The sequence below is a fragment of the Trichoplusia ni genome, chromosome 8 (genome assembly GCF_003590095.1).
Source record: "Trichoplusia ni isolate ovarian cell line Hi5 chromosome 8, tn1, whole genome shotgun sequence".
In the NCBI taxonomy this organism is placed as follows: domain Eukaryota; kingdom Metazoa; phylum Arthropoda; class Insecta; order Lepidoptera; family Noctuidae; genus Trichoplusia; species Trichoplusia ni.
In genome coordinates this window covers 12,871,190-12,897,401 of record NC_039485.1, presented here as the reverse complement: position 1 = coordinate 12,897,401, position 26,212 = coordinate 12,871,190, and the positions used below count along the sequence as shown (strand labels likewise).

At 36.3% G+C, this 26,212-nt stretch overlaps 1 protein-coding gene across 5 annotated transcripts; it reads right to left on the bottom strand.

The window, feature by feature from the left end:
• Positions 1–318: 318 nt before the first annotated feature.
• Positions 319–26,212, bottom strand: LOC113496963 (phosphatidate phosphatase LPIN2). Of its 5 annotated transcripts, XR_003400862.1 has the most exons (17): positions 16,364–16,665; positions 11,688–12,007; positions 8,262–8,494; positions 7,473–7,952; positions 7,230–7,325; positions 5,766–6,151; positions 5,367–5,508; positions 4,597–4,789; positions 4,064–4,191; positions 3,551–3,786; positions 3,353–3,465; positions 3,125–3,273; positions 2,863–3,001; positions 2,539–2,754; positions 2,348–2,451; positions 2,094–2,231; positions 1,053–1,139 (listed from the first exon to the last, which is right to left on the bottom strand). XR_003400862.1 is itself a non-coding variant. In XM_026876367.1 (16 exons), exons 2-16 carry the CDS (start codon positions 11,874–11,876, stop codon positions 989–991), a joined length of 2,955 nt encoding a protein of 984 aa, XP_026732168.1. In that variant the 5' UTR covers positions 11,877–12,007; positions 26,045–26,212; the 3' UTR covers positions 319–988. The 5 variants fall into 5 exon arrangements, 4 of the variants coding, with proteins under 4 accessions (XP_026732168.1, XP_026732166.1, XP_026732169.1 ...); XM_026876367.1 differs by lacking the exons at positions 2,094–2,231; positions 16,364–16,665 and adding an exon at positions 26,045–26,212 and having other exon boundaries at positions 319–1,139; XM_026876365.1 differs by lacking the exon at positions 2,094–2,231 and having other exon boundaries at positions 319–1,139; positions 16,364–16,664.

The window sequence follows — 26,212 nt, the reverse complement described above, 5'->3', positions numbered from 1 at the left end:
CCAGAACAATAATTGAAAATTCAGTACGGGTCAAATCGCTCACGGTCAATAAAATAAATTTCCAATTATTGTGTTGGCAAAATCCTTATGAGAATAGAAATAGTTTCAAATACAATGCTGAAATTGAAAAATAAATCAATGGATAGTTATTTCTGAAAATATTTATTAAAACAATCACAGAAACAATAAATAAATTATATTAAAAATATACCAAATTCTAATTAGACATAATATTTAGCTATTACAAATCAATGTGTCTAAATCATAAATCATTAAAGAGTTGTTGATTACAAATAATATAATAAAACTACCAGAAGCTAAGCCTCCGCATATTACGAATGTGTATTGCTTTAACACAAATATAACTTAGCACGTACAAATAGGTAATCACAGTATAAAAATAAAGCATCGTTATCAGTCGACGACATCACAGCTTACATAATCGACGAAATCAAAACTCAACTTGATTCCTTTGTAACCTACATCTGCAAACTATTTACCATCATGTACAGTCTTCGCAGAGAATAAATTTTAAATAATATTAATCGTCTTCATCAAAGTCATACATTATAGCGAAAAGTCAAAATAATATAAATTTTCGCTAATCACATCACAGGACAACAATCAAACTTACGTTACACACACGAGATACTACGAGTTAAGCAATTCATATATTTTTTTGGTATTCTCTACATGCTCATAACATCTATATTTTAACTACGTTGTAAACTAAACATCCTATTATCTAAAGCATCCTAAATGAAACTATCATCCCAGCGATTGCTACGTATTTCGAAGCTCTAGGTAAATAATGGAATAACCAAGTTTCAGGTATTGCTTCGTTCCAATCATTACATTTTGGATTAAGCTAAGCCGAGTTAGGCACAATGATATAGTTCTTTCTTATGTTTAAATAGGAATTCAAGAAGCGATATAGTAGAGTAGGAATAGGTGTTACAAATACAATATAAAGTACGTAATAATGTGATTAATGATGCTTAGGTGGCGGTGGGGTTATGGGAGGCAACTCGATCTCGGGCAGTGGCTGCCGCCAGAACACAGTCTGCGAGAATTCGTCGCTAGGCTCGCACTGCGCCGGCGGAAACACCTGGTCCACCAGCACCGACATGTGAGAGTACCTGCCGACACAGAATGTAGGTCTTTAATTTGTTAAACTTACCGATGTGTAGGGCCGTTCCTTAGTCTTAAAAGATTATCGTTGTTACATTACGTTATAATGATAATAGAACATCAAGCACATCCCTATATTAATTAATTCATATAAATGTTATTTAGTTGCACAGTGCCTTCGATGTATATTAGGCTTCGAGGAGTTTCTTATCCTCAATCCTTCATTTTGAATTTTAGAATAGTAAATAGAAAAAAATACGAAAAAAAGTTCTAAACGAAGCGAAACTTAAAAAAACGAGAACTCAAAAAAGAACATTCTTCAACATCATACTCAGGATTGTTTCTATGAAAATCATAGATATCGTAGATCGTAAACTAGTAAAAGTACTGGAGTTAGAGAAGGATTTATCAAGTGGTAAGAGTCATATTCGAAGTGCCGATGGTCAAAGTCGGTTATTACTTCAGTGCATTAGTGACAAGCTTTTTTCAATCCTAATTGATTTTCAAGTGTTAATTTGTATTCATTTGCGGCCAATATAGAGGAAGAATTGTGCAATATCATTCACATACACAGGATTGTTGGACACATGGTAATTATAAGATATGATATTGATCTTCAGTCGTAATTACGTAAAATGGTAATGAAACGTCTAGAGTTAGCAGATTTGTCCAGTTCACCAGAAAGAAAAAGGAAACAGAAAATATTAATTCCCAGAAGAAGTCGTTATTATGGTCCATAAAAACACATTCGAAACAACCCAAAGACACAAACACCAACACAAAAGAGACAGACAGATGACAAGTCGATGATTGCAAGTTATTTGTTTGTATTATGTTTAGTATTCAGCTAGTTATGACGTTATAGAAAATTTTGGTTATATGGTATTATATTTTTGATTTTTTAATGATGATGTGCGGCCGAAAACGTGTTCAAGCCTTACAAGTCATTCCATTCGGCTTACCGGCTTAATATCGTGTTGCTAATCTCTCAATAACAAAAGTTATATAATTTTGACACCTAAACCTCGCGCTAGCTTATTATTTTATCAGTTTTCTGTGGTGGGAAGAAATCATCGACCATGTCACTTTGCACGTTGTAACTGAAATAAAAATTATAGTACTCAATACAATGAGTAAAATACGGTGTTAGTGACTGGGCAATGTGATTTGGAAAGGTGACGTTAGTAAAGCTATGATTAAAAGATTTAATACTCACGTAGATTGGAATGTCTGAGTCAGTTCATGTTTTAATTCGCCCTTATAATTGATAGTGAAAATTCTCACGATCGGAATGCCAACAGTTTGATACGCGCAAACATCCTGCAGATAATAAGTACATATTATTTCCATTCGTTGATATACGTATCAATAATGAATACATAACGTAATTTTGACTGAATTACTTACATTTACTCTATTGCCATAGCCGGCGTAGAATGGATTCGAGCCCTGTGGGAATAGAGCCTTGATGTCTGCGAGGCATTGGATCTTGAATTCTTCGGGTTTCTTCTCTATAACCTCGCGATGGAACGCTCGCAGTAGCGAGGTAGGGTTGAGTAAGAGCGGACCGTCAGGCAGGCACACCTCGCCTTGTCTGATCGAGCGCAAGTACTCGCGCGTTACCTGTATTTGAAAGACAAATATTGAGTTATATCGCTAAGCTGACATCTGACATCTGATGGTATAAATTGAAAATGTCAATATAACTAGCAATGGAGACTAATCACTCACCCTAGCTTGCCCGATCGCTCGTGCGGATAAGTATAACAGCTGATATCCGTTATTCTTAATCTTAGTGAAAAGCTGCGCTACGCCAGATTGGGCCCAATCTTTTCCAACCAGTGGGAAAATATGTCCCAAAACATCAGACCTAAAAACAATGTATTTATTAAAAGTTACATTAAATCAGGTTTATCCTATTACGTATAAAACTAATAGGAGTTATTAAGGCAATTCTAGATAAATATGAACATATTAAATGCATGCGTCATACTTGGTGATTGTTCCGTCAATATCAGAGATGACAATCTTGTCGTCGTAACGCCATCGGAATACGTTACACTTGCACCTCGTCGTGCCCTGATAAGCCGTGGTCACGCTGAACACCATCTCATTCATGCCTTCGCGGAGATTTAGGTTTTTCTATAAAAAAAAGTATTTTCTCAATATCGTACCAGTTGATAGAGTTGAAAATGTTTTTGATGTAAGTAGGTAGGCTTACAATTTGTTCCGAAGACAGCCGAAGTGTTTTTCTAAAGGACGAATGTCTACGACTAGGCCTCTTTACTTGTCCATCCTGATCGGAGTCGGACGAGCTGTGATCGTGTCGGTCGACTGTGTAAAGAAAAACATTAGGCATAAAACAAACATCCTTTAATAACTTATAGGTATTTCTGTAGGTTTATGTAGGATATGGTACCTTGATCATTAGATTCATTAATTTGCGGTAGCTGTTCAGGAACATCTTCTAAGATATCTCTGGGGTCGATCTCCTCGACAATGTCTAACTCCCTAGCCTCTTCCACTTTATCTTCTAGATGGACAGGCTTCTCCTCATGCGGTTCACTAATGGTAACAGTTCTTCTTTCCGTTGGAGTTTCAATGAGAGCTACGGTTTCTTTTGTAATGTCGTCTTTTGGGGGTGATGCTTCAGTACTGTAAATGTATAGAGTAAGAACTTATTTTAGTAAAAGATGATGCAATTGAGATTGAATTTATTTGTGAAAGTGTTTTGATTGCCAAGTTTGTCTATTTGAGTTGGCGAATTTAGATTGTTTGTATATTAAAACTAAACTTGAGAATAGATTGTTGCTAGATATACAACAACAATTAAAATTAGGAGCAAGTGTTATGCGTGTTTTAGAGGCAAAAGCCATGATATTTATAAATGGTGAGCTGGGTAAAGGTGTAGCTACAGTGGCCCGTGACTCACCGCTTGGCTTCCGCGTTGGACCGGCGCCAGCTCCACCACGAGTAGCCGCGCGGCTTGCTCGCGCTGTCTGACGGCGGCGCTTGAGACTCGTCCTTCTCAGAACTCTTCTCTAATGATTCTAGAACGCGCTGGAAATTTACAATTTGTATTAGTGTGTGTTGTTCAAGATTTATTCTTGTTTTTGTTATAAGGGTTTAGTTTATGACTGTTAAAGAAATGCGTTTCACCCTCAGTGACTGAAATTTAATGCGGGTTGGCGGAAAAATTGACAATCAATCGCAATTTATGTTCGGTCAGATTGGCTGACTAAGTACAATTTATTGCCTCTGCCTGGCAGACCTCTTTACTAGAGTTACAATTGTCAGAAAATTATCAGTCTAATTGATTAACAGTCTAAAAATTTGAGCATCATTATCAACCATGCAGATCTTAGCCTCCACAGCATTCAACAGAAGGACATCATGACTTATGATAGTGTTTTTTTTTAACCTTTACTAATGAATATTGAGAATTGTCATGTTTATGGTACTTACATTGGGCAGCGGCCTGCGGTACGCCAGCAGCGACAGCAGCAGCGGGCCGGCGGCTCGCCAGGGCATGGCGCGGCCGCCGAGCCTCACCACCAGCGTGCCGTCGGCCGCCAGCGCCGCGCCGCGCGAACAGAACTCCTCGAACGACAGCGCGCGCGACACGCGGGCCTCCTGCACGTACACGCCCACCTGGCCCCTGACACCAAACATACTGTTACATTGGATACATACTTCAATCATATTTGATGTAAATTCTCCTAAGAATTTGTAACAAGTAATCGTAAAGGAACGCTGTCAAAGTATAGTTTTGATGTATTGTAGAGAGGATTTTCCATCTGAGGAGATCCATTGCTGATATAATAATAATACACCAGCTTGTAAATGTCCTCCTGCTGGATCAAGACCTTTTCTCATTAAGAGAAGCATTGAGAAATAAGCGAGCTGACTGCTGGTTGAAGATCCCAGTTATGTCAATGGTGATGTCTTAAAGTAATGAAGAAAGTACATATAACTTTGTAAAAGTCACATTGGTACTTGCCTGCATTGGGATCGAACTTGCAACCTCGAGTATACAAATCCTTTTATAAATCCGCAAGGCCACCACGACAGTTACTATTGTTATTGCTGATATGCAGCGTTCTAAATTCTGACAATCAGTCCTATTGTCAAATAATCAATTAGAGAGGTTAGATACATAAGCATTGTAATCGGATCACATGCAAAAGTCTCTCAAATTTTGGGCTAGTTATAGGAGCTTCAAATTGAGTTCTTACTTGGCTAAAAGCTTTTCATCATCGTCAGAGTCCAAGGTAGGCGGCTCCAGCGACGCAGGCGACTGCGGCAAGGATGGACCGTTACCCGACTCGTATTCCTCCTCAGTGGGCCCAGTTGTAGGATGCGTAACACCAGCTGGACCTGTGCCATTGTACATAATGTTGCAGAAAATAGATAGGTACATATTATGTTCAGGGTAATGACCCAATGAAGAATTGTATAAGCGATACTAATGAGTTATTTTGTGGCTTCGTTCAATAGCTAAGTATAATTTATTTTCAAAACTATGTAACAAAAGATTTAACACATGCAATTTTAGGAAGAATACAGGTTTACATTTTGTGTTCAAATTAATGAACTAATCACGTCTTGAACGAAGCCACAGATGTGGAACTTACAAATGATCTCACCAGATCGGAATCTGTCGGCGTGGTGCTTCGGGAAATAGAGATCAGGGTCGACCTGGCCTCGGTCCAGATCGTCTAGGTAGACGCCCTCGGCGGGCACGTCCGAGTCACGCGGCGACATGAAGCGGAACATGCCGCTGAGGACCCCGCGCCGGCTGGGCCGCTCCTCGTCCGAGCTGAGCGGCTCGGCGGGGGAGGCCGGCGAGGGCGGGGAGCCGGGCGACGGGGGCGACACCCCGGCCGGGGAGTCCCCGCCCCGCACGGGCGGCTCGGGCAGCTCACCCCAGCGCCACGACTGCGACGACTTGTCCGCGGCCACGCGCCCCGCCAGCTCCACCTCGGTGTCAGACTGAACTGGCGTGCCGCTGCGAGAACCCCTGAACCACAACGCACATACATTAACAATTATACTAAACAACTGATGCACATTATAAGCTTATCTCTTACTAAACAAAAACAAAATACGTATAACTAACTCATTTCTACAGAAATAAGCATTTTGGCTACATGAGTCTCATTGCATAAATACTATCAATAGACTGGTACCCCAATTCCAAAATATAAAAAGATAATCCTTTCACTGTACCACGAAGAAAGTTGATAAGAAGACAACATAAATCAATAGCGGGTCCAATGGGTGGTCTATGTCCAGACTAGTTAATTTATTTATATTTTATCTAAGAAATCATAAATTCATGAGCAGGAGCCAAAGTACAACATTATACGTCAATAATCCTATAATATATAGTTGAGAGTATGTACACGATAGCACAGAATGCACTTTGGACTTGAAGATTCACAGTAATTAACATTTGAGTCACATAGTTACAATTATGTATATATATGTAGATAATCCGCTGTGACTCATATCTCATATTATATCCGTTTACTAATAAAGGCCATAAATAGGTTATGCTGATTATATTTTGTGTTGATAAGTCATGCGAGGAAAACATATTTTCAAAATATTTTTGATAAAACAAAAACAACTTATTAAATTTGTAATGTTTCGCTAGGGCGATGTAAGTAGGTATTAACTCTTAATGAAAAACTATCAATCTACAAAAATACTAGAATGCAAAATAATAAAAGTGCAAATAGCTAAATAGTTTTGTTTCAAAACTACTGTGGTTGCGGTATAGGTAAGCACAAACAAAGTTTAAAAGTATGGGGTTGCAATTGTACGATTTTAGACAAACCTTTAACAAAATGTGTTTTTGCTTGATAATAACATTATTACAACAACATAAAACATGACAGACTACAATTAGGTTCTCTGTGCAGTATAACACTCATGCGTGATGGCGTGCAACTACTAAAATAAGCTACTATAATTACTTGTTTTACTTAAGATTACTTTTTTTAAAATAATTTATGCTGGCAATACTAATTAGAGTCGTGTTTGCAAGCGAGTGAATTAATATGAACTGATGTTATTTAGTATTGGTTTATTACGCGTTTCTGGAGGCGGCGTGCACCTCAAACGCGGTGTCCGACAACGCCAGGGGGATGCGGTTGTCGCCGTTCAGCTTGAGGTTCGACATTTCTTCACTGAAATTATGCGACTCTCTCAACAACATGCACGTAAACACACCTTACGAGTTACGCTTATGTTACTGTACACTCAAACAGATTAATCCTATGTTACGAAGAAAACGCCTACAAGATTATGGACGTTAATAGTTATATCATAGTTACCTTAGAGAAGCAGCAGTAACTTCAGAATCACTGAAGAAGTTGATGTCACCACCCACGTTGGGGATGGGGGCGGGCTGCGTGGCGCGCTGCTCGGAGCCCGCGCGGTCAGACTGGCTGGAAATTGAACTAGTCGACGATTTTCTTTGGTGTTTCTTTGAACTGGATTTCCTTGTCTTCTTCTTCTTCTTTCCATTTCCGTTGGGTTTGACTTCGTCCTGGTTCGCGGGTGCGGCGTCAATAGGCCTGAAGTCATTGTGAGCGCTGATCTTCTGGACCACCTGGTGAGCCACGCTCTCGGTCCCGCCGAGCTGTGTGGCTGCGAATGTTCTAGGCGCTCTGCCGTCTATCTTGTCCGTAGCTTCGTCTAGGCCGTCCATTTCAAACAATGCTTCATTGTCGTTGTTTGTATTGTCCTCTTTGGCAGCTTTTTTTATCTTACTTAGGTCAGGTTTCTGTATTGATTGTCCGTCAGCGGTATATCTGAAAGATAAAAGCGAAATGGTGATGCTTTTTTGATATTTATCTAGTGTGATAATTATGAAGTGTAACAGATTGGTGAGTAATTCTATGTTATACTAACGATTAACATAATGGCTAGTGTAAATAATGCAAATATGTTAACAGACTCGCTTTCGAACAGCGTGAACACGCAATGGAACTGTGACATGTAATCATCGCTTTTTTACCACACAGACAACTCTTCATGTCATCTACACTCTTAGACTTAGTCCTGTAGAAGCATTGGTAAATACAATTATGAACAAGAATGGAACATGGAATCTAAGCTACCTTCTTTTGGTGTAATCTGATGCCTGTCCATGGTCGGGTTCGACGGCGGAGAGCGAGTTTCGCCGCCGAGGCTCGTACAGGTCCTCAAAGCGTGCAGCAGGTATGGGGGAGGTGGCGAGGTGGGCAGAGCACTCCGCCTCGTCCTCCCCGACCTCCTCGACGAAGAAAGCCTCGCCAGACTCACCAAGCTTCATGTGAATGTTCAAAGGCTCTCCGTTCAACTCCAGGTCAACCTACACGAGATATCCATTGATTAATAAGCTGATAAAATATTGATTTCGGTTTATCTAAATATTTTCAAATTTTATTCTTCATTCACGCTATGCTAAAATATCTTCTAGAATACGAAGTGATCAATAGGACGCGAGGTTAAATATTTCTTCCGGAAAAATACTTTTCAAGGCAAATGGAAAATTTATGAAATTTTGATGTAGGAATTTCATGAAATCGCAGGCTAAAAATAAAAGTTTCGCCTTCGTGCTTCTTCATTTCTCTCCTACAGTGTGTATCGTAAAAGGTGTCATATCATGCAAACTGTTAATACTAATAGGAGCGATGACTCTTAAGTGGACAGGTACTGACAGATTTTAGGGTCGTAGGAAACATTCAGTTTTAGTTATGAATGCATATAATTATGTACTCCTATTCTCTACGTTTATTCTTTACTAGTGTACTAACAGGCGGCAGTAGAAACATAAATTTTAATACAATGCAGATGAGCACAAATATTAATGTTGAATAGATAAAGCTATTTATTTTGTAAATATGTTTCTATTTTATTTTATTCTAATGTAGATACTACACGCGCACTGGCAATGAGGATATATTTTTTCACAATAGTATGTAACACAGATTTCAGGCAACGTTAATTAAATTAATTCAGCTTAGACTTAATTGTATTCGAGACAATAGTTGGATTGATAAAAAATAAAACAGGTGGCCGGATGAAGAAAATATTTGTGCCAATTTTTTTTTCAGACTCTTAGTGAGAATTGTATCCTATTTTGGCATTCTTCCAATTTTCACTTGGTGTGAAGACGCAGATTCCTCGTCTCATTTTGGCAATGTACACTAATATACCACTAAACAATGTACTTAAATTATTATAATTATATCAAATGGCGAGTTCGGTACAAGTTGTTATAAATTTATGCTAATCTTAGGCAACAATATGCTCAACAAAATTGCATAAGAAACGTATTTAATAAATGTTGGAATAGATATGGTATCACTTCCGTGTGTGTCATAATGTACAATTAATTACTCTTTTAATTAAAATAATATTTGGTTTACAGCTAATGATAGCAGTGAGTTCAAAAAACGACCACAAACACGTGGTATTATTTTGTTTTGCTTTATGATGATACTTACACAAAGACTCATTCGTGAGAAAATGTGAAATAATGTTGTTTGTTCAAGTAAGTATGCGTCTACCACTAATGTCCACCAATAGTTAGTGAGATGATAATCCCGCTATTAATTTCTTATCAGCGCATAAGTTAATTACATTTCAATAACAGGAAGCGGTGACTTATCTAACCTAAATACTACATTCATTTTTCTTGTAATGTATATTTATTTGAATTGCACAAACGTGCGTACATATGGATCTCAGAATAATCTAGACGCGTGCATTGAGCGTAAACTAAGAGATGCTCTCGAGAAAGAATGTGCTCGGAGAACGCGGAGCTCGATTAAAATAAAATTAGAGTGGACGAAATGTGGGCTTACATTTTTTAAGCCTAACGTTTTATAGGTTTCGGCTATTATTAATTTATGGTTGTTCATTGCGAAGGAATGAAACAGTTTTGAGTTCAATTCACATTCCAGAAATTCTTGTTAACACTATTTTACGTGCGCGACGTATTTAAATATAGATAAATCGCAAAATTATGAGTAATCAGTGCTATAATATGCTTTAAGGAAATTTAAAACTTAAACTACATTCAGATTAGCTCAGAACATCAAGAATGCATCGAAAACATACCTGTTTAGTAGCTACTAGGTATATGAACACTAATCTAATTTCAAAATTACCGATTTCTTAGATTAGTCATCGTGTAATGAATGATGGACGAGTAAAGACAATTTTGCTTGTCAACTTTTTGTTGCAAATTTCAACAGCTTACGAAAAGAAAATAGTCGTTAAATTTGACGGACAGGCAGAATAACTCTTTAAATAAAAACATCAGTGGAAAAACAACAATGAAATAAATAAGAAGTTGTTGACATTTTATTAAATACTTAATACTTTATTCAAAATTCGTTAATGGCATGGTAACATGCGAGCATAAAAATGCTCAAAAAGATTCTTAATTTCGAATGATGGTCATCTATTTTTTGTTGCTTTGGTAAAATTTTATACCATCGGCTCGCTGAAGTGGCCAGCTCATAGGCGTGACTTGTCAAAATTTATCAAAGGTGGTAGGCACTCTGCATGTACCAAAAATAAAAGCAAGAATAGTGGCTAAGCGTACTTTAAGCATGAATTGTTGTCTCTCTTGTAACATTTATGGCGCGTCTCCAATGACATTTATAATATAATTACTTTTAAGTAATCATATTAATTACACAAACACTTACGTAAATTCAAATGTGTTTCTAGAGAGAAACTCACATGAAGCATTGCAAAAAAACCATCAGATACCATTTACGTGCCGTAAATTAAAATAGTATACAAAGGCGTGGTTTGTCGCTAGGTGTCGCAAATGGAGATGTTTTAGTTGTGACTCGTGTGACTGATTTGAAGGCCAAACAAGTCTCCAACTCTTCGCGTGGGCATTAAAATTCATGTTTCATATAGCTATAGCTATCTCCACTGTGACGTAAACAACTATCCAAATAGTCATTGCCCAAGATAGACGGACCACGTAACAGAATTACAACATTTAAGATTTACCCATTCGTTCATTTGGTGTGCATCCCATTATAGCATTAATTTTGATCTTCCATAATAATATCCTTATTATTAAGGTAAATACGTAAGATGTATAAATACATAAGCGAAAAACCAAAAAGTACAATTAATTTATGTCGCAGATGTTATTTGTATGTATAATAATTCAGCGACACATTCCTCACTTGAATCAACATGATTAAACAAAAAAAAATAGGATGGTAATGACGCAGGCCTGCACTGTTAATTAATGCCAACGAACGGAAGGTAAGGAAAAGATGTAACGTTATTTAAAGAGCAAAAAAGACATTTCCTGCAAAAGTTCTTAAATTCAATCGTGAGAATTGTTAACGGATGTAACGGCGATCAACCGTCGACGTGCGCCACTACCGGACACTTTATCACGAACTGTTTAGTAAATCTTTATGTCCAGTGTCGTTGGAAACCGGTGAACAAATTCACAACATGACGAATGAGTCTGAAGTAGTCTGAACTATATAACTGTATGGTAATATAAAAGGCATTCTTACCACTTTGAACCTGGAACGAAGTACTCCAAGCTTCCCAAAACGAACGTGGAACGGTGAACACGTGAAGCTGCCATCAGGTTGTTCGACCACCACCACGTCGATGGCTCCCGTCAGCGTCGCCCCGTTGATTTCATTATAAAACTCGCGAAAGTTCGCAATGAACTTGCCAATATAGTTCATAGAATACATGGCTGCTGTTTTGTCAATATCTCTCTGTTACTATATACGACACTTCACTGAATATGCACTATTATATACTACTTAAAGTCTTATAAATTACCCCATCTTGGGACCGAAGTACAAAAACAACATTAGGTTTCCTGAAACAAAAAGATAATATCTGTTAATAAAGCAACAAAACAAAGTTGATAAATTTACGAGGAAAGCAAGTATAAGGTAAGAGATATGGAAAACAAGAATATTTGCCTTCTTCACCTTATCAAATAAACGAGAAAATACTTTTAAAAAAGTATAAACCCACACACATGATAAGCACTAATGTATCCGATCGTGATTACCACGCAACCATGAATGACGCGAAACTTAATCATCAAAGTTGAAAAATAAAATTCTTGATATTTGTAGTAGATTATAGTACAGCAACTCGTGCTATTTATCTGTGTAATCTCTTAATAATACGTAATCGAAAACGTATAAATAAACAGCTTCTGCTAAGGATATTTTGGTGAGTTTCAGTGTGATTACAATAACCTCAGCTAGGCAGTCTCTGGTCATCGTTCATTCCTGATTTAGACGGAATAAGGAGCAACATTCTCCACAAATACTTCCTACGTATAAATCTCTGTTAGTGGCATGCTTTATAACTACGATTGTACATAAATGGACATAAATAGCGCAAGCGTTCATTACTGCAGCAGATATCGAGTCGAGTAGCTGGGTTCACGTACTATTAACTAGGCACCAGTGCACACGCAGGATGTTGCTCAACGTTGCATGGTCGAGAATCAAGATACAAAATTACTTCAAGTATAATAGTATTCGTAGAAACTATTGAGGTCGGCGACTGACACGATATTTCGCTTATCGATGTAGTCGTGTGGTCAATTTATTGAAGACACGTCAGCGTAAGAGGCATATTGACAAAACCTGATTTATATTCAACAAATATTCGTCATTTCATTCAGCGCGTCCACTGGTTACAAGTTTTACCACACAAATGTTACGATTCAAAGCGATATAGCTATTTGCATCTATTTTACGAGAACAGTGGACACGCAAAGACAACGTGGTGAAAGAATTCGTGGGATGCTAAAACAAACTAACAGAACAGGCACGAGCCGGAGACTTCCATTACTTCTACAAAAAAAACAGTCGTCATACAAAGGAAAACTTGTTGAGAATAATATAAACTCATTATGAAAAAGTTACAGTTGACGTTGAGACGCAATTTATTGGATTTAGACAATGTGCAATAACGATATAATTTCTGATAAAATTTACAAAAGAACGATTTTTTCAAATAAATATTTGTAGACTTTGCACAGCTCTATAACACTGTATTAAGAGTGATTAGCAAGTGATACCCTGTTGATATAATGTTTTCAGACTGATTTCGGCAAACCGTTTATTCAGATTAGATTACGGGAAGACGGAAATTGAAGAAACTGCCCTCATAAAAGGTCAAAGGAAACCAATAAATACGTGATCAGCTCCCTAAATGGACATTACTTCCTTATTAGGCGCAAGCTGAGTGATGTATCGTGTGGTTGGCAGTAAACTAGTACATACACAACGATATATTAGTTTAGCTCCCAACTAACATAGTGTTCAGTTGCGAATATATATACGTTGCTATTTATTTAAGAAGAGGATAACCTTGAAACTAGCAAGAATCATGAATAAATTTTGGATAGATTTAAAAAATACATTTTCTGCCATGATGTCTGAATATTGCCGCATGGAAAACGAAAATACATCTTTTAGATGTACAGTGGCGATGTATGAGCCATAGTGGCAGGTGTCCAAGGAGACCTGAATGACGGCTGGCTGAACTTATTTTAGTTCCAAGGGCTTCAAGTTCAATGTCTACAGAGATAAATGGCGTTCATTGTCGTTAGGGTCACGCACCTCAAACACAAAGCGGAACTCGAAACAGATCGCATTTGCCTGTTTAAAAAATATATCAAACAAAGTATTGGATGGACAACATACATGTCAATCACATTTTTATACACTTTTATCCATCAATGCTTGAAAGTTCATTGCTTTCGATCCTATGTATAGTAAAAAACAATCACAGAGTATATTTTTTGCGGAGCGAGCGCATTATCATACTGTATGAACAAAAAAGTAACATGTCTACGGCTAAGGCAAGGTTGGAATTGTTTGCCTCTTCGTAAGCATTTAACCTACTTCGAAATTATTATAATTATCAATTATAGTTTCATATTTTCAGGTTAAAGACTAACCTAGATAACAAGCTGTTATTACCTTTTTCAGCAATGTTTTTGTTCATGATATGAGCACTATTATCTTTCCTTTATTGGGTTACATCCAACTGTCATCACTTCCTCAATACGTGGGAGTTGTTTAGTTCAAACGATATATCATTATTAATTAGATGTGTAATAAATATGCATGCAAAATGTGGTTATCAATATAGGAAAGTAGAATTCTATTGTCTGACATAGTCATAATTTGTGTCGCGTTTTATTGATACATTTCACGTATGTATTTGTTTTTCATTAATCTGTTTTGATGAATGTTGTGATCCCAATTACGTTGACAAGATAGACTCGCGTCAGTATCGGGCATGGGTTATTAAAACTGACCTATAGGTTAGTCTCATAAGTAATGTCTCACGTGAACGCGTCGCGAACTGAGAACGCGAAGTGAGAAACAAACAACTGTTTATGAAACCTTATCTGTTAGCCAGTCGAGCGTACCACAAGTCTTCACGTGTACAGACACTGTTTGTTCTACAGGATCATCGATACATAAGAACAACTACAGTTATAATTACATTATTCACACTTATAGCTATAGATTCTCTTTCTTTCAGACTATTTAGTTCTTGTCCTACGAAACAATCGTTTACCCGACCAAGAATTTGAAGTTTTGCAATCGGTTTAATGACTTAATGATATCGTATCTGAGCTATGTTTTTGACCGATGTGTGGCAGATTATGATAAGCCACCATAACATTAAGCGTTATATCTGTACAATCTGCTTGAAAATGAGTAGCTTGTATTGCCTGTATTACATAATATTTTGGAGAGGGAAAAGGTCATGTTTGATTGAGCAAACTTTTGAACTAGAATCATGAAAAGATATATCAGTTTATGTAAAAGTAATATCTACAGTGAAAATATAATTAAAAGAGTTATTATTACTGCCTCGGGGAACAATGTGAAATAATAACCACAAAGAAAATTAAATAATCTGATATGCAATTCAAAAGTCAAGCTAATTAACCATACAGGCACGCGGATAAATTTCCCTTCGTTTATTTTTAACCATTGTTTGCAAAAAAAGGCATAAATACGTATTGGAATGAGACAAAGAAAAAAAAGAAAACCGTTGAAATATCGACAACTAACAAGAAAGGGTATTAAAATACTAGTGATAACTGCGATAATTTAATTATCGATAGACGCAAGTAACTTAATACGTATTATTTATATATGGCCCGATCGACACGATCACGCAAATTAGATTTAAAAATTACATAATTCTAAAAGTACATACGTGATACGTACATGTTTGTTTACTGTTTTTTTAACAAGTACGGCACGCAATAGAAATTCAGAGAGATACTATTATTTTAATGTAGGAAAACACGTTCAGTTTGTGGAGTAGCTAATAATGCGCTAGATTTTTTGTAACCGATCCTGCTAAATACTGCTTTGAAGTAGGTTAGCAGCGGTGCTCAAGTGTAAGGAAACGAGTTTCAAAGCCAACATCATCAAGGTGAAGATTGATTCGTTATGAATGAACACTTACCAGCCATTGGAAGAGAACAACACTGGTCATAACTTGGTAAAGGGCAACGTTCCATTCTAGTTAATATGACTCATACTGGTAACTTTATAGAGCAAATACAATGACGATTTAAACGCTGTCATCTTTGTTTCCATTGCTCGATTGTATTTCTCAGTAGCAATTTTATTGTCGTCTACATAAAGCCATTAATTTGTACGATACTTTGACCTCGAATCTGCATAATGTATTTAATGAAACATGATCATCATGATTAATAGGGCGACAAAACACAATACCTAATTTAGAATAGCATTAAGCAGTCCTATTTCGAAAATCGCAATCCAAATGACACAACTTTGCTATTTTGGGACTATTGATAAATATTTACAAAATTTATCAGCCCCATGAAAACAAACAGCGTCGTGTATTGAAATAGGAGAGTAACACATATCCAGAATGGCAATAACATGTAGACAAAGTAAACAGCCTGAAAATGACTGTGACTCTGGCAGCCAAAAATAATGAACTGACGGTGATTTTAAAAATAACACTAATTAAACACTTCTTCATTATTTATACTAATTGCTAAAGCAGTGTCTAATTAAATTGAGCAAAATGAAAAATATAACCATTCAGTACTGAAATTGCATATATCTAACAAGCACAATAATAAAACCATTATACAAGGATTTCAAAACAAAACCAAATTAAGTATAAATAAGCAAAAAAATACCTTAGCTATGCAGGATCGTAGATTTTAATATTTCACTGTCAACTTTCTAAGGCACAAAATGTTTTCTACGTAACAAACAATAAATACAGTCAGCTGTAATTTTCGTACACAACTCCGAACACAGGTAAGATTTCGACACGTGTTGCTTGCGCCGACTCTACCAGTAAACTGTGTGTGAGTGGCTAATGTCGGTGGGCCGATACGAGAGCGTCCAAGCGCCGAATGCCGGGCTGACGTCGAGTGACGTAGCTCGCCGAGCGTTTGTGCTTCGGCAGAATTATCAGTCACACAACTCTACCACACCATGTGCTTCGTACGTTCGACCACTAACCACTGGGTCGATCGCGCGACATCACGCCATGTCGCGCCACGACGTTATGAAAGTATCTTTACCGACCTACCAAGTACCAAGTTTACACGCAATGCGAAAGGAAATTAATTACTGTAGATGTTGCGGACTCGAATACGACCGATATGGTAGCGCCGTAGGGCTTAATGAGTGTTACTCGGAAAAAGAGAGATGCTTCCAGCAATTTAATGAAAACGTTACGTCATTATGTATTTTTTTTGTGGATATGAAATTAAGTATATAACTTAATGAATAAGAGTGAAACTGTCTATTGAATTTAGAGAATAACAGTTTGAACTTACGTATGTACGTATTAAAATATACTAATAGAGTATCCAAAAATAACGATTCATTAAGTATTTTATACTGTTTTATGGCTTGTCGCAAAGAACATATTTTATGATATAAAATGAAAAACAATATTTAAAGAAAATTCTTATCTGACTAATGTCACTAGACTCACTAGATCCGCAAGATAGTCGGTAAACGAACAACATTATATTCATGGCCTTGATATCTAAAAAAAGTTGGTAAAATATGCGAAGCAGTAGGTCTCTGTGTTACAGAATTCGGTATCAGAAGATTGGTTATCAGTAAAATGTTACAAAACATATTTAGTGGAGTGCTTGTTTACGACACCACTGAAAGTTCTTGGTTTAGGAATGTAAACAACAGTACGTCGTATTACCTGTCATAGCAGTTCGATTTACATTTCAAGTATTACTGTGTTCGATATATAGGTGTTAGTCACACATGACACTAGTCGTAAACAAAAACAACGCTTGTTTATCCGATGCGAAACGCATATCGTTCGCCAACTCGATCCCACCGGCCGCCGAGTTTTGTTATTGTCGAATGTTTCGTGCTGCTTATTTATCAATTTAAATAAAGGCCATGCCGTGGCATTGTAAAACCTAAAAAACCTCCTTGAATCCAAACCAGTTTTTGGCAACGTTTGGCGAATTTTTATATTCAGGAAGTTTTATTTTTTTATAATTACTTATTTAGCCCAGCCATTAGCCAGTCAAATAACGATTATTTCAATTAACCGTAGTTTTAGAGACTACTCAATTTTTTTCTGAAATACAGTTTAATAGTATGTAATACTTATGCATTATGTATGTGGGTCTCGAGCTATCTCAAGCTTTCACAAGAGGTGGATTATAGGTTGCCGACCTTTTTACACGTGATTCGTGACCCATATCCTATAGTTAATTGCCAGACACTGATTAGTATTTAATTCAATAATGAGCTGTAGGTCAGATATTCTCACATGTAAATTTTAATGAATACGGTTCTCATACATGTAGATAGAACATGAGAAGGTGGTTTAAAACTCACAAGGATCTTTCAATTGGATTTGAAATTGTGTACTCTCCCTCTCTCCTAATTCCCTGTCAGCCTTAGTTTTTTGAATAATCAGACTACACTTTCCAAAGAAACAGGGCTTTTATTTATTGTCAAGAAGTCGATTACAATATATTGCTACTCTGATAATTCATAAAAGTGTAAAATAGACGCTGTAAAATGATATGTAACAGCTCTAATTAACGACGAACTTTGTGTTTCAATGAAGTCCCTGATCCTTTATAATAAAACAATATTATGAGCAGAAAGTAACCCGATTTCTTTAGTTTTAAACCAAATGGTCTGTAATTAGCTAGATAATAATGATTAAAATGTTTTGACAATCATGCGCAATTTATTTAAAATAAAATATTTATTAGCTATAATATAAATAGATTGGATACGCAAAGGTCACTTGACTGGAGGTGTGTCTAAACAACACTAATTCATGATTAAGGACGGAATGTTTTTATACGGATCTAATAGATACGTATATTTACTGCAGATTGATATAAACACTGACAACATTACTAGTAGTATATTTTAACTACGTAACAAAATACAGCCACCTTATTAGTCTAGGAATGGGTGTGTCATGACGTATATTTACGACTAGCGAGAGGAACGACGGCGCCACACTATGCCTGTTGCGTATTATTTAATTCACAAGGTCAGAATAACACGCGGCTTTAAAAAAAACAACATGCATCGCACTTTCAGCCGTATGTCTAGTAGTCTAAACAATATATTCGCATTTGCAAATTTGCGAAAACAACTTCAACGCACCAGCACTATCGCGCCGATGGCCTTCGACTTCTTGTATGCGCGTGCTGGTGATACTAGTCGTCGTAATTTACGGAAAAACATGTATTATTTTCATTATGATCTTACTTCATACCTACTGATAAATGAAATATTATCAGAGGGGTAAAATACCTAGCGAAAAAAAAACCATTATCACAGTTTTAACGTCACGACATCATCGTATCGTACGATCAATGTGTTATGTAAGTTGGCAATTTATGTTAATGATATCTCACAAGATAATGAAGTAATCTGTTCGCAAATATATAAAAAAAAGTTACATAGTTTGTGTATTTTGAATATAGGACCCACTTGATGGAATGTGTGACCTCTGACTTGTGTATGAGGTAAATAAATAGTTATTATTCAATAACAAGGATATTCAAATAATTGATTATTTATTAAATTAATCCTGGATTATCCATTTACATTTAAGCGTAGTAACAGCAGAATGAGAAGAAATTATACGTTCCTGAGATTATAAACATGTTTTGAAGTTATTGAACTCCGACAAATTAGATTAAGTATCCTAATTTGATTATTTCACATCATTGAGTCTCCTGAAATTTTACACCATGTACGAATTAGTTAGAACGTGTAATAAGAAGATTATTCACTAGGAAATTATAATTTGAAATATATTCGATTAATCATCGAATTCCCGATAAACATACGTCAATTTCTGCTGCGTAAATGATAAAAATCGAACGAGGTAAAGTTGTAAATTTTAGATTTATAAGTATTAGTATAAATCTATATTAATGCTGAAAATATTTATTAATAATCAGACTTGTATCTGGATCTATTAGTCATAAGTTTTATTTCTGTTTGATAACCTAATTTTAGGAAAAAGGTTTTGCCCTTATCACTACATTATAAGTATTGGAGGAATCAGGCAAAAGCGACCGTGACTTCAGAGCCTGATTCATGTTTTTAGAGAAGGTACTGTCAGTTTCAAAAGTCTATGAACACTGATACATATTTAGATAAAAAATAAACCACAACAAAATACAATAAGTTAGTATGGGAGTTTTGAAACAAAATTACTAGCTGAAACTAAAATATTCCTATGAAGTATGAACACAATTTATAGACGTCGCTGGGAAATTACGGTAGTTAGCAAAACCTCTTCTGTCTTTTTTGCTGACCGTACAAACGTTTTATCTCATTAAACTGCTCTGTAATTATATGAATGCCTCTTAGAGGCAGCAAGCAGGTGAAGGGGTTGTCTCTCTGCCATACAAACATAATGATACAATCTTCTAGTATCAATACTTATTGCAATATGTCTTATATTGCCTAGCGTTACAACCTCGGGTTTTACCCGTACTAGTTGCATGACGCAACGATTGTCGTTTATGTTAGACTAGCTATGCCAGCAACTTTGCTCACGACGAAAGGTATTTTGGCCAGTGAATCAAAATTTTCGACGTGATTCTCTAAATTGGCATAAGTTCATTTACGAACCCATTGCAAGAAACAAACACGAAATGTTAAGTAAAGCTTACCCTAATGCACCAGAGAACCGCATTGAATTTTGACATTGCTGAGTTCCTCGCGCACAAACACACTGACAGAAAAAAAAATATTCCAGGCTCGGTATCGTTCGTAGAACACGTAGTGAGTATCCTTTAAAAACAATGTTCTATGCGCAGATTTCAATTTTCTACGATTTTATTGTACGTATGGATATTTATGTCATGTTTGCATTAAATCTCTGATTCTTTATAATGATGCAAGTGCGATGTAAGTAATGAAACGTATTTTTTATACTTTAATACCTATTCAGGCAAGTCTGGGATAATAAGCACCTTATTTTACGTACGTTAGCCTAGCCGTGGATTTACCACCGTCCACCACCACTGAACACAAGACTTTTGCAGCTGCTGAAGCGAGACGACGCACTACCCGGTATAGAATGGAGTCTCTCTTCCACGACTGAAACAGCTTCAATAACTGGGTGCTACCAGTGCTGGTTGTTGGTATTTTTTTATTTTGCCATTTTTTTTTCTTAATGTTCTACAGCTAGGCAGCAGGTATAATAATTGCAACGTGAGTAAAACCGAAGAGACGTTATCATGTCTCGAGTCAATGACCAAAAAGTTCTTATGATTAATTGCAAATCAATACCGTTACCTTGTTATTCGAACGCAAGATGACATGATTTCATCATAATCATTCAGCCCTCGCGTATTTTTTTTATACAATCGTTAAATTCTCTACCGTTAAGCTGAAGACCAGTTAAGTTATTATCCTGAGAACAAAGAAATATTGTGGATTTACAGATTGCAACATGCCGAATGCATGCGTCGAAAAAAGAGGGAAATCAGTGAATCATACAGCAATATGCGAAATAAAAAGGATTTTTGACAAAGGGTGGAGGAAGGCAATTTACAGTGATTTTAGTCTTGTGTGTTGTGTATAGATACTTTTTTTTAAACATTTGCATTGTCATTCACATTTGCATTTGCATTCACAGTTGGGACCATCGGGGGAGATGCTCAATGCTGAGAAACCTGAAGGAAAGGTGGGCTTACGTTTTAGGGCCAAGGACGTGGAGAACGTGATCAGACACATGTCGCGAGGTAAGTCCCCTGGCCATGATGGTCTGAGCATTGAGCACCTTCAGTACGGTGGTGCTCATATTTCGCGAGTGTTATCACTATTCTGTAACCTATGTATGAGTCATAGTTATTTACCACCCGATTTAATAAAAACCATAGTGATACCAGTTGTTAAAAATAAATCTGGGGACATGTCGGATCTGGGCAACTATAGGCCGATATCCTTGGCCACCATTATAGCTAAAGTACTTGATAGATTGCTTGAGATACAGTTAAATAAACATCTTCAAATACATGACAATCAGTTTGGGTTTAGGCCCAAACTCTCAACCGAATGTGCAATTATGTGTCTCAAGCAAACTGTCAGATATTATACAGATCGGGGAACGCCAATATATGCGTGTTTTTTAGACCTTTCTAAGGCTTTTGACCTGGTTTCCTACGACATACTCTGGAAAAAGTTAAAAGAGGAGAATACGCCTCCAGAAGTCATAAATATCTTTAGGTATTGGTATGGAAACCAGGTCAACAATGTAAGGTGGGCAGGGCAACTGTCTGATTCGTATAAAATGGAGTGTGGTGTGAGGCAGGGAGGGTTGACCTCTCCTGTACTCTTTAATTTATATATTAATGCACTGATTGTCACGCTCAGCAACGAACATGTCGGATGCCATATTGATGACGTATGCGTCAATAATCTCAGCTATGCTGACGATATGGTGCTGTTGAGCGCCTCAGTCTGTGGTCTAAGGAGGCTGCTTTGTTTATGTGAGGGGTATGCACAAACCCATGGACTTAAATATAATGAAAAAAAGAGCCAGGTTATGGTCTTTAAATCCGGAACTAAATATCCCACCAATATTCCCCCGCTAAAAAATAAATGGAACCTCCTTAGAAAGAGTAGATAGTTTTAAATACCTAGGTCATGTGGTTGCCTCAGATTTACGTGACGACATGGACATGGAACGGGAACGAAGGGCTTTATCGGTAAGAGCTAATATGGTATCTCGTAGGTTTGTACGTTGCTCCACTGGTGCTAAAACAACCTTGTTTAGAGCGTATTGCACAACATTCTACACGTGCAGCCTATGGATTACATATACTCGAAGATCGTACGAATCCCTTCGGATCCAGTATAATAATGCGTTCAGGATGCTGTTGGGGTTGCCGCGTTATTGTAGTGCCTCCGGCATGTTCGCGGACGCGCATGTTGACGGTTTTAGCGCGATAATGCGAAAACGCATCGCTTCAATGGTCAGCAGAGTACGCGCCAGCACCAACAGCATCCTGAACATGATAGCTTATAGGGTAGATTCCCCGTACATGAATAATGTTATAAGACTTCATGTCTAATCTATTCTGTATGTTGCTGTATTTTTATATGTTTATATTGTGATTGTGACTTACTAACCATATTATTCATGTATTACTAACAAGTGGATTATGTTATCTTAATAAATAAATTAAATTAAATTACCGCAAAACCACAGAATATCAACGACGTACGTCGCGTAACTTTTATACATACCTAATTATACAAAGCATCAATGACATAAATCTATAGTAATATATAAAGCTGAAGAGATTGTTTGTTTTTTTGAACGCGCTTATCTCAGGAACTCCTGGTTCAAATTGAAAAGTTCTTTTTGTGTTGAATAGACCATTCATCGAGGAAGGTTTTAGGCTATATGCCATCAGGCTGCGACTAATAGGAGCGAAGATACAATGGAAAATGTGGAAAAAACAGGAAAAATTATTCATCTTCGGGTTTCCGTTTAAAAATTCCTAACTTATATCTTCTAACGACGTGGACGAAGCCGCGGGCAACAGCTAGTACCTATATAAAACGTAGAGTTTTGCTACTAGTGTTAATAATGTATTCTTAATGATTAGCTAAAATGATAAAGGATTCCAGTTGCGATTGCATGTAAATAAGAGTACTTAGCGTCATCTACTACGGAGATAACAAATGAAATTAATTAAAACACGCTTTTAAATTGAAGCAGCAAATAATGGTATTGGCAAATAATGACCTACTTAGGTTAGCTATTTGTTTTGGAGTTTAAATATCCTTGTACGTTTAAGTTTAATAAATCATTTTGTCCTTGAATCTTGAAATTCTCAGTTCTAAATTTCAGAATATGACTTGTTTTTAGCGTAAAACACAAAAACGACAACAATTTAATAAATTACGTTTTTTCATGTATTTAGTGTAGTTATTGTCCCCGTTTTTAAATATTACAATCATCAATTATTATTATTATTTATTTATTATTTATTATCAAATGTGTTTAGTTATTAATTTTTTGATTTCTGTCTTAACATTCTTAACTTCAAATACTTTATTGCAATTATGGCGTGCAGCTGCTATGCACCATACACAATACATTAAGGACGTTAGGTGCATGAGCCAAAGTAAGGAATTCAGCAAACTTACTCCCGAGTCCCGAGACTAATTTGGTTCTATTTCCCATTATTTTTATGGTTCTATACACGGTATTATTTATTACCTGACTTGAAAAATGAGGAGAAACATCTCCCTTTTGAACTCAGTTCTTGATTTAAATATTACATATTCGTTTCTTGATGCGGTCCTAGATGGTGCTCCCGATATATACAAAGTACGGGTACTGATCCAGTGTCATCAACGTCTTTAGCAATCGCACGAGTTCAAGCCCAATTCGTGCCTCTGCAGGAATTGACGACAGTGTCGTTTTCAAAAGTATTAATTCGAACTCAATTCGAATGGAATCGAAGAGCATTCTGTAAAGATTTAGTCTACAGATTTGCTCATCATGTATCGAAGGATCATGTGTTAAGAAGAGTGAAAACACATCTTTGATAGAAAAACAAAAAAATCGTGCCCAACATTTGAGTACCAATAAATGTGTAACGTATCACATTTTGTCATACGGTCATAAATGTTTCAATTTGTTTCGTGTCTATTTCGCGTCTGGTACGATTCGCATGTAAAACCGGTAAGTGCCAGTCAAACTTGGAGCACTGAGGGTTCCGTACAAATAGGCTAAGGATAAAAACGCTCGGGGAACAAATACATTTGTGGGTATCCAACCTCAAATTTATTTCTCACCCACCAACACGATTAAGTAACCATAACCGCCTTTTTTCAGCCTCGGTCGAAACTTCAGTAAAAGGATTCCATTTAAACGGTTTTAGGTACAGAACCCTAAAAATATTATCAAGCTCGCGATTCGCTATGAACCTAACCTTGTTGCGCAAATTGGATCAACCGCGAATCGTACCCACCGCGAATTAGACCAATCGTGCCTAAATTGTAACCAGTAGGTACCTACAGACAAACTTTTGTAAATAAATAACTGTTTGTTATTAAATACATGATCTATTTATATAACTATCTACAAACCATACTTTGTTGTTTTACATAAATAAAGTATGTAAGTAGTTAAAAAGTAATGTTCTCTATTTTCTTTTTAATAATTATAATGTTATTAAGAGAAATTACATGAAAATATAATTAAAGCATTTCTGTAAGTCTGAAATTTTGATATGAATCATCTTTTATCTCAATAAGGATAAGGACAATATTTATTCATGATTATTTTATTGTATACACATTCTTCACCTCCATAATAAGTTTTGGCTTTTTGTTATAATGACTATATCCTGGTAAGTTTTTTCAGCATGATTGAATGACCGCAAGTTAATTTTACCGATTATTAATAATTAAAAAAAAAATTAAGTATACATATTATGTACTTGTTTCATACCTTCTTAATTAATACCAGGCTTAGATTTGTCTCTAAAGTAGTAAAGTGTGTTCTCAAATTATGGAAATATTGTTTCTTAGTCAGATAAAACAAAGATCTAAATATTACTGTTCCATGCTAAAATTCTAACCTTGCTCATAATATTTTCAGCTGGATTAAAATGTATTTAGTTTTACTGAGATGAAAAAATACTTTCAGATAATTAAACATTTTTAGATTATTGTATTTGTTTCAGGAAGGAACAACTGAATATTTTAACCCCTAAAAACTATAGATTGCTTTAAGGGAAACCAGAAAGTTAGGTCAATGTGAAGGCACCAGTGAGTATACAGAATATGTTTCTGAATATAAACAATTTACCTAATACTCTGGTACTGTGTTCATACACCATACAAAACAAACAGTTAAATGTAATTAAGGAAGTGAAAGTGGTTTGCAAAAACATTCCATGATTTCAAGTTAAATGTTTTAGTTGGAATATGATTACATATTATGAATGAAAAGTACTTCTTATTTTACATAGAACGACCAATTTTTATCATTAAAAATAAAATACGAATTCAAGTTCAATGAAAGACTTGTTTGGATAAAACCAAACGGAAAGGAAAAACCGCAAGTGAAAAGTACATGATCCTCTTCCTTTGTTTGATCGAATGAATCTGCACTTGCGCGAAGTCCGGAAAAAATGATAACTCCAAACCTATGAAGTAATTGTACATCTTCGTAGTAAAAACTGTACACACCATCATGTTATCGGAACTAAATAAGATTTCGCAATTCCTATAATGTTTTCTATAAGAACATTCGACTATAGTCTTTCGCTACGGACGGAAAAAGATAGTTACAAACAAAATGACCGAGCACTTACCAAAATCGTCTACTGTAGAAAAATACGATGTACAATTTCTGGATCAATAACACTAAGTATGATGTACTGCTGCAGAGAAAATAAATTATTTTCAAAGAACAACCATAAGCTCAAATAGAATAGCAAAGCACAAACAAAAGATACCTACAAAGTATTATTTTCCCGTAA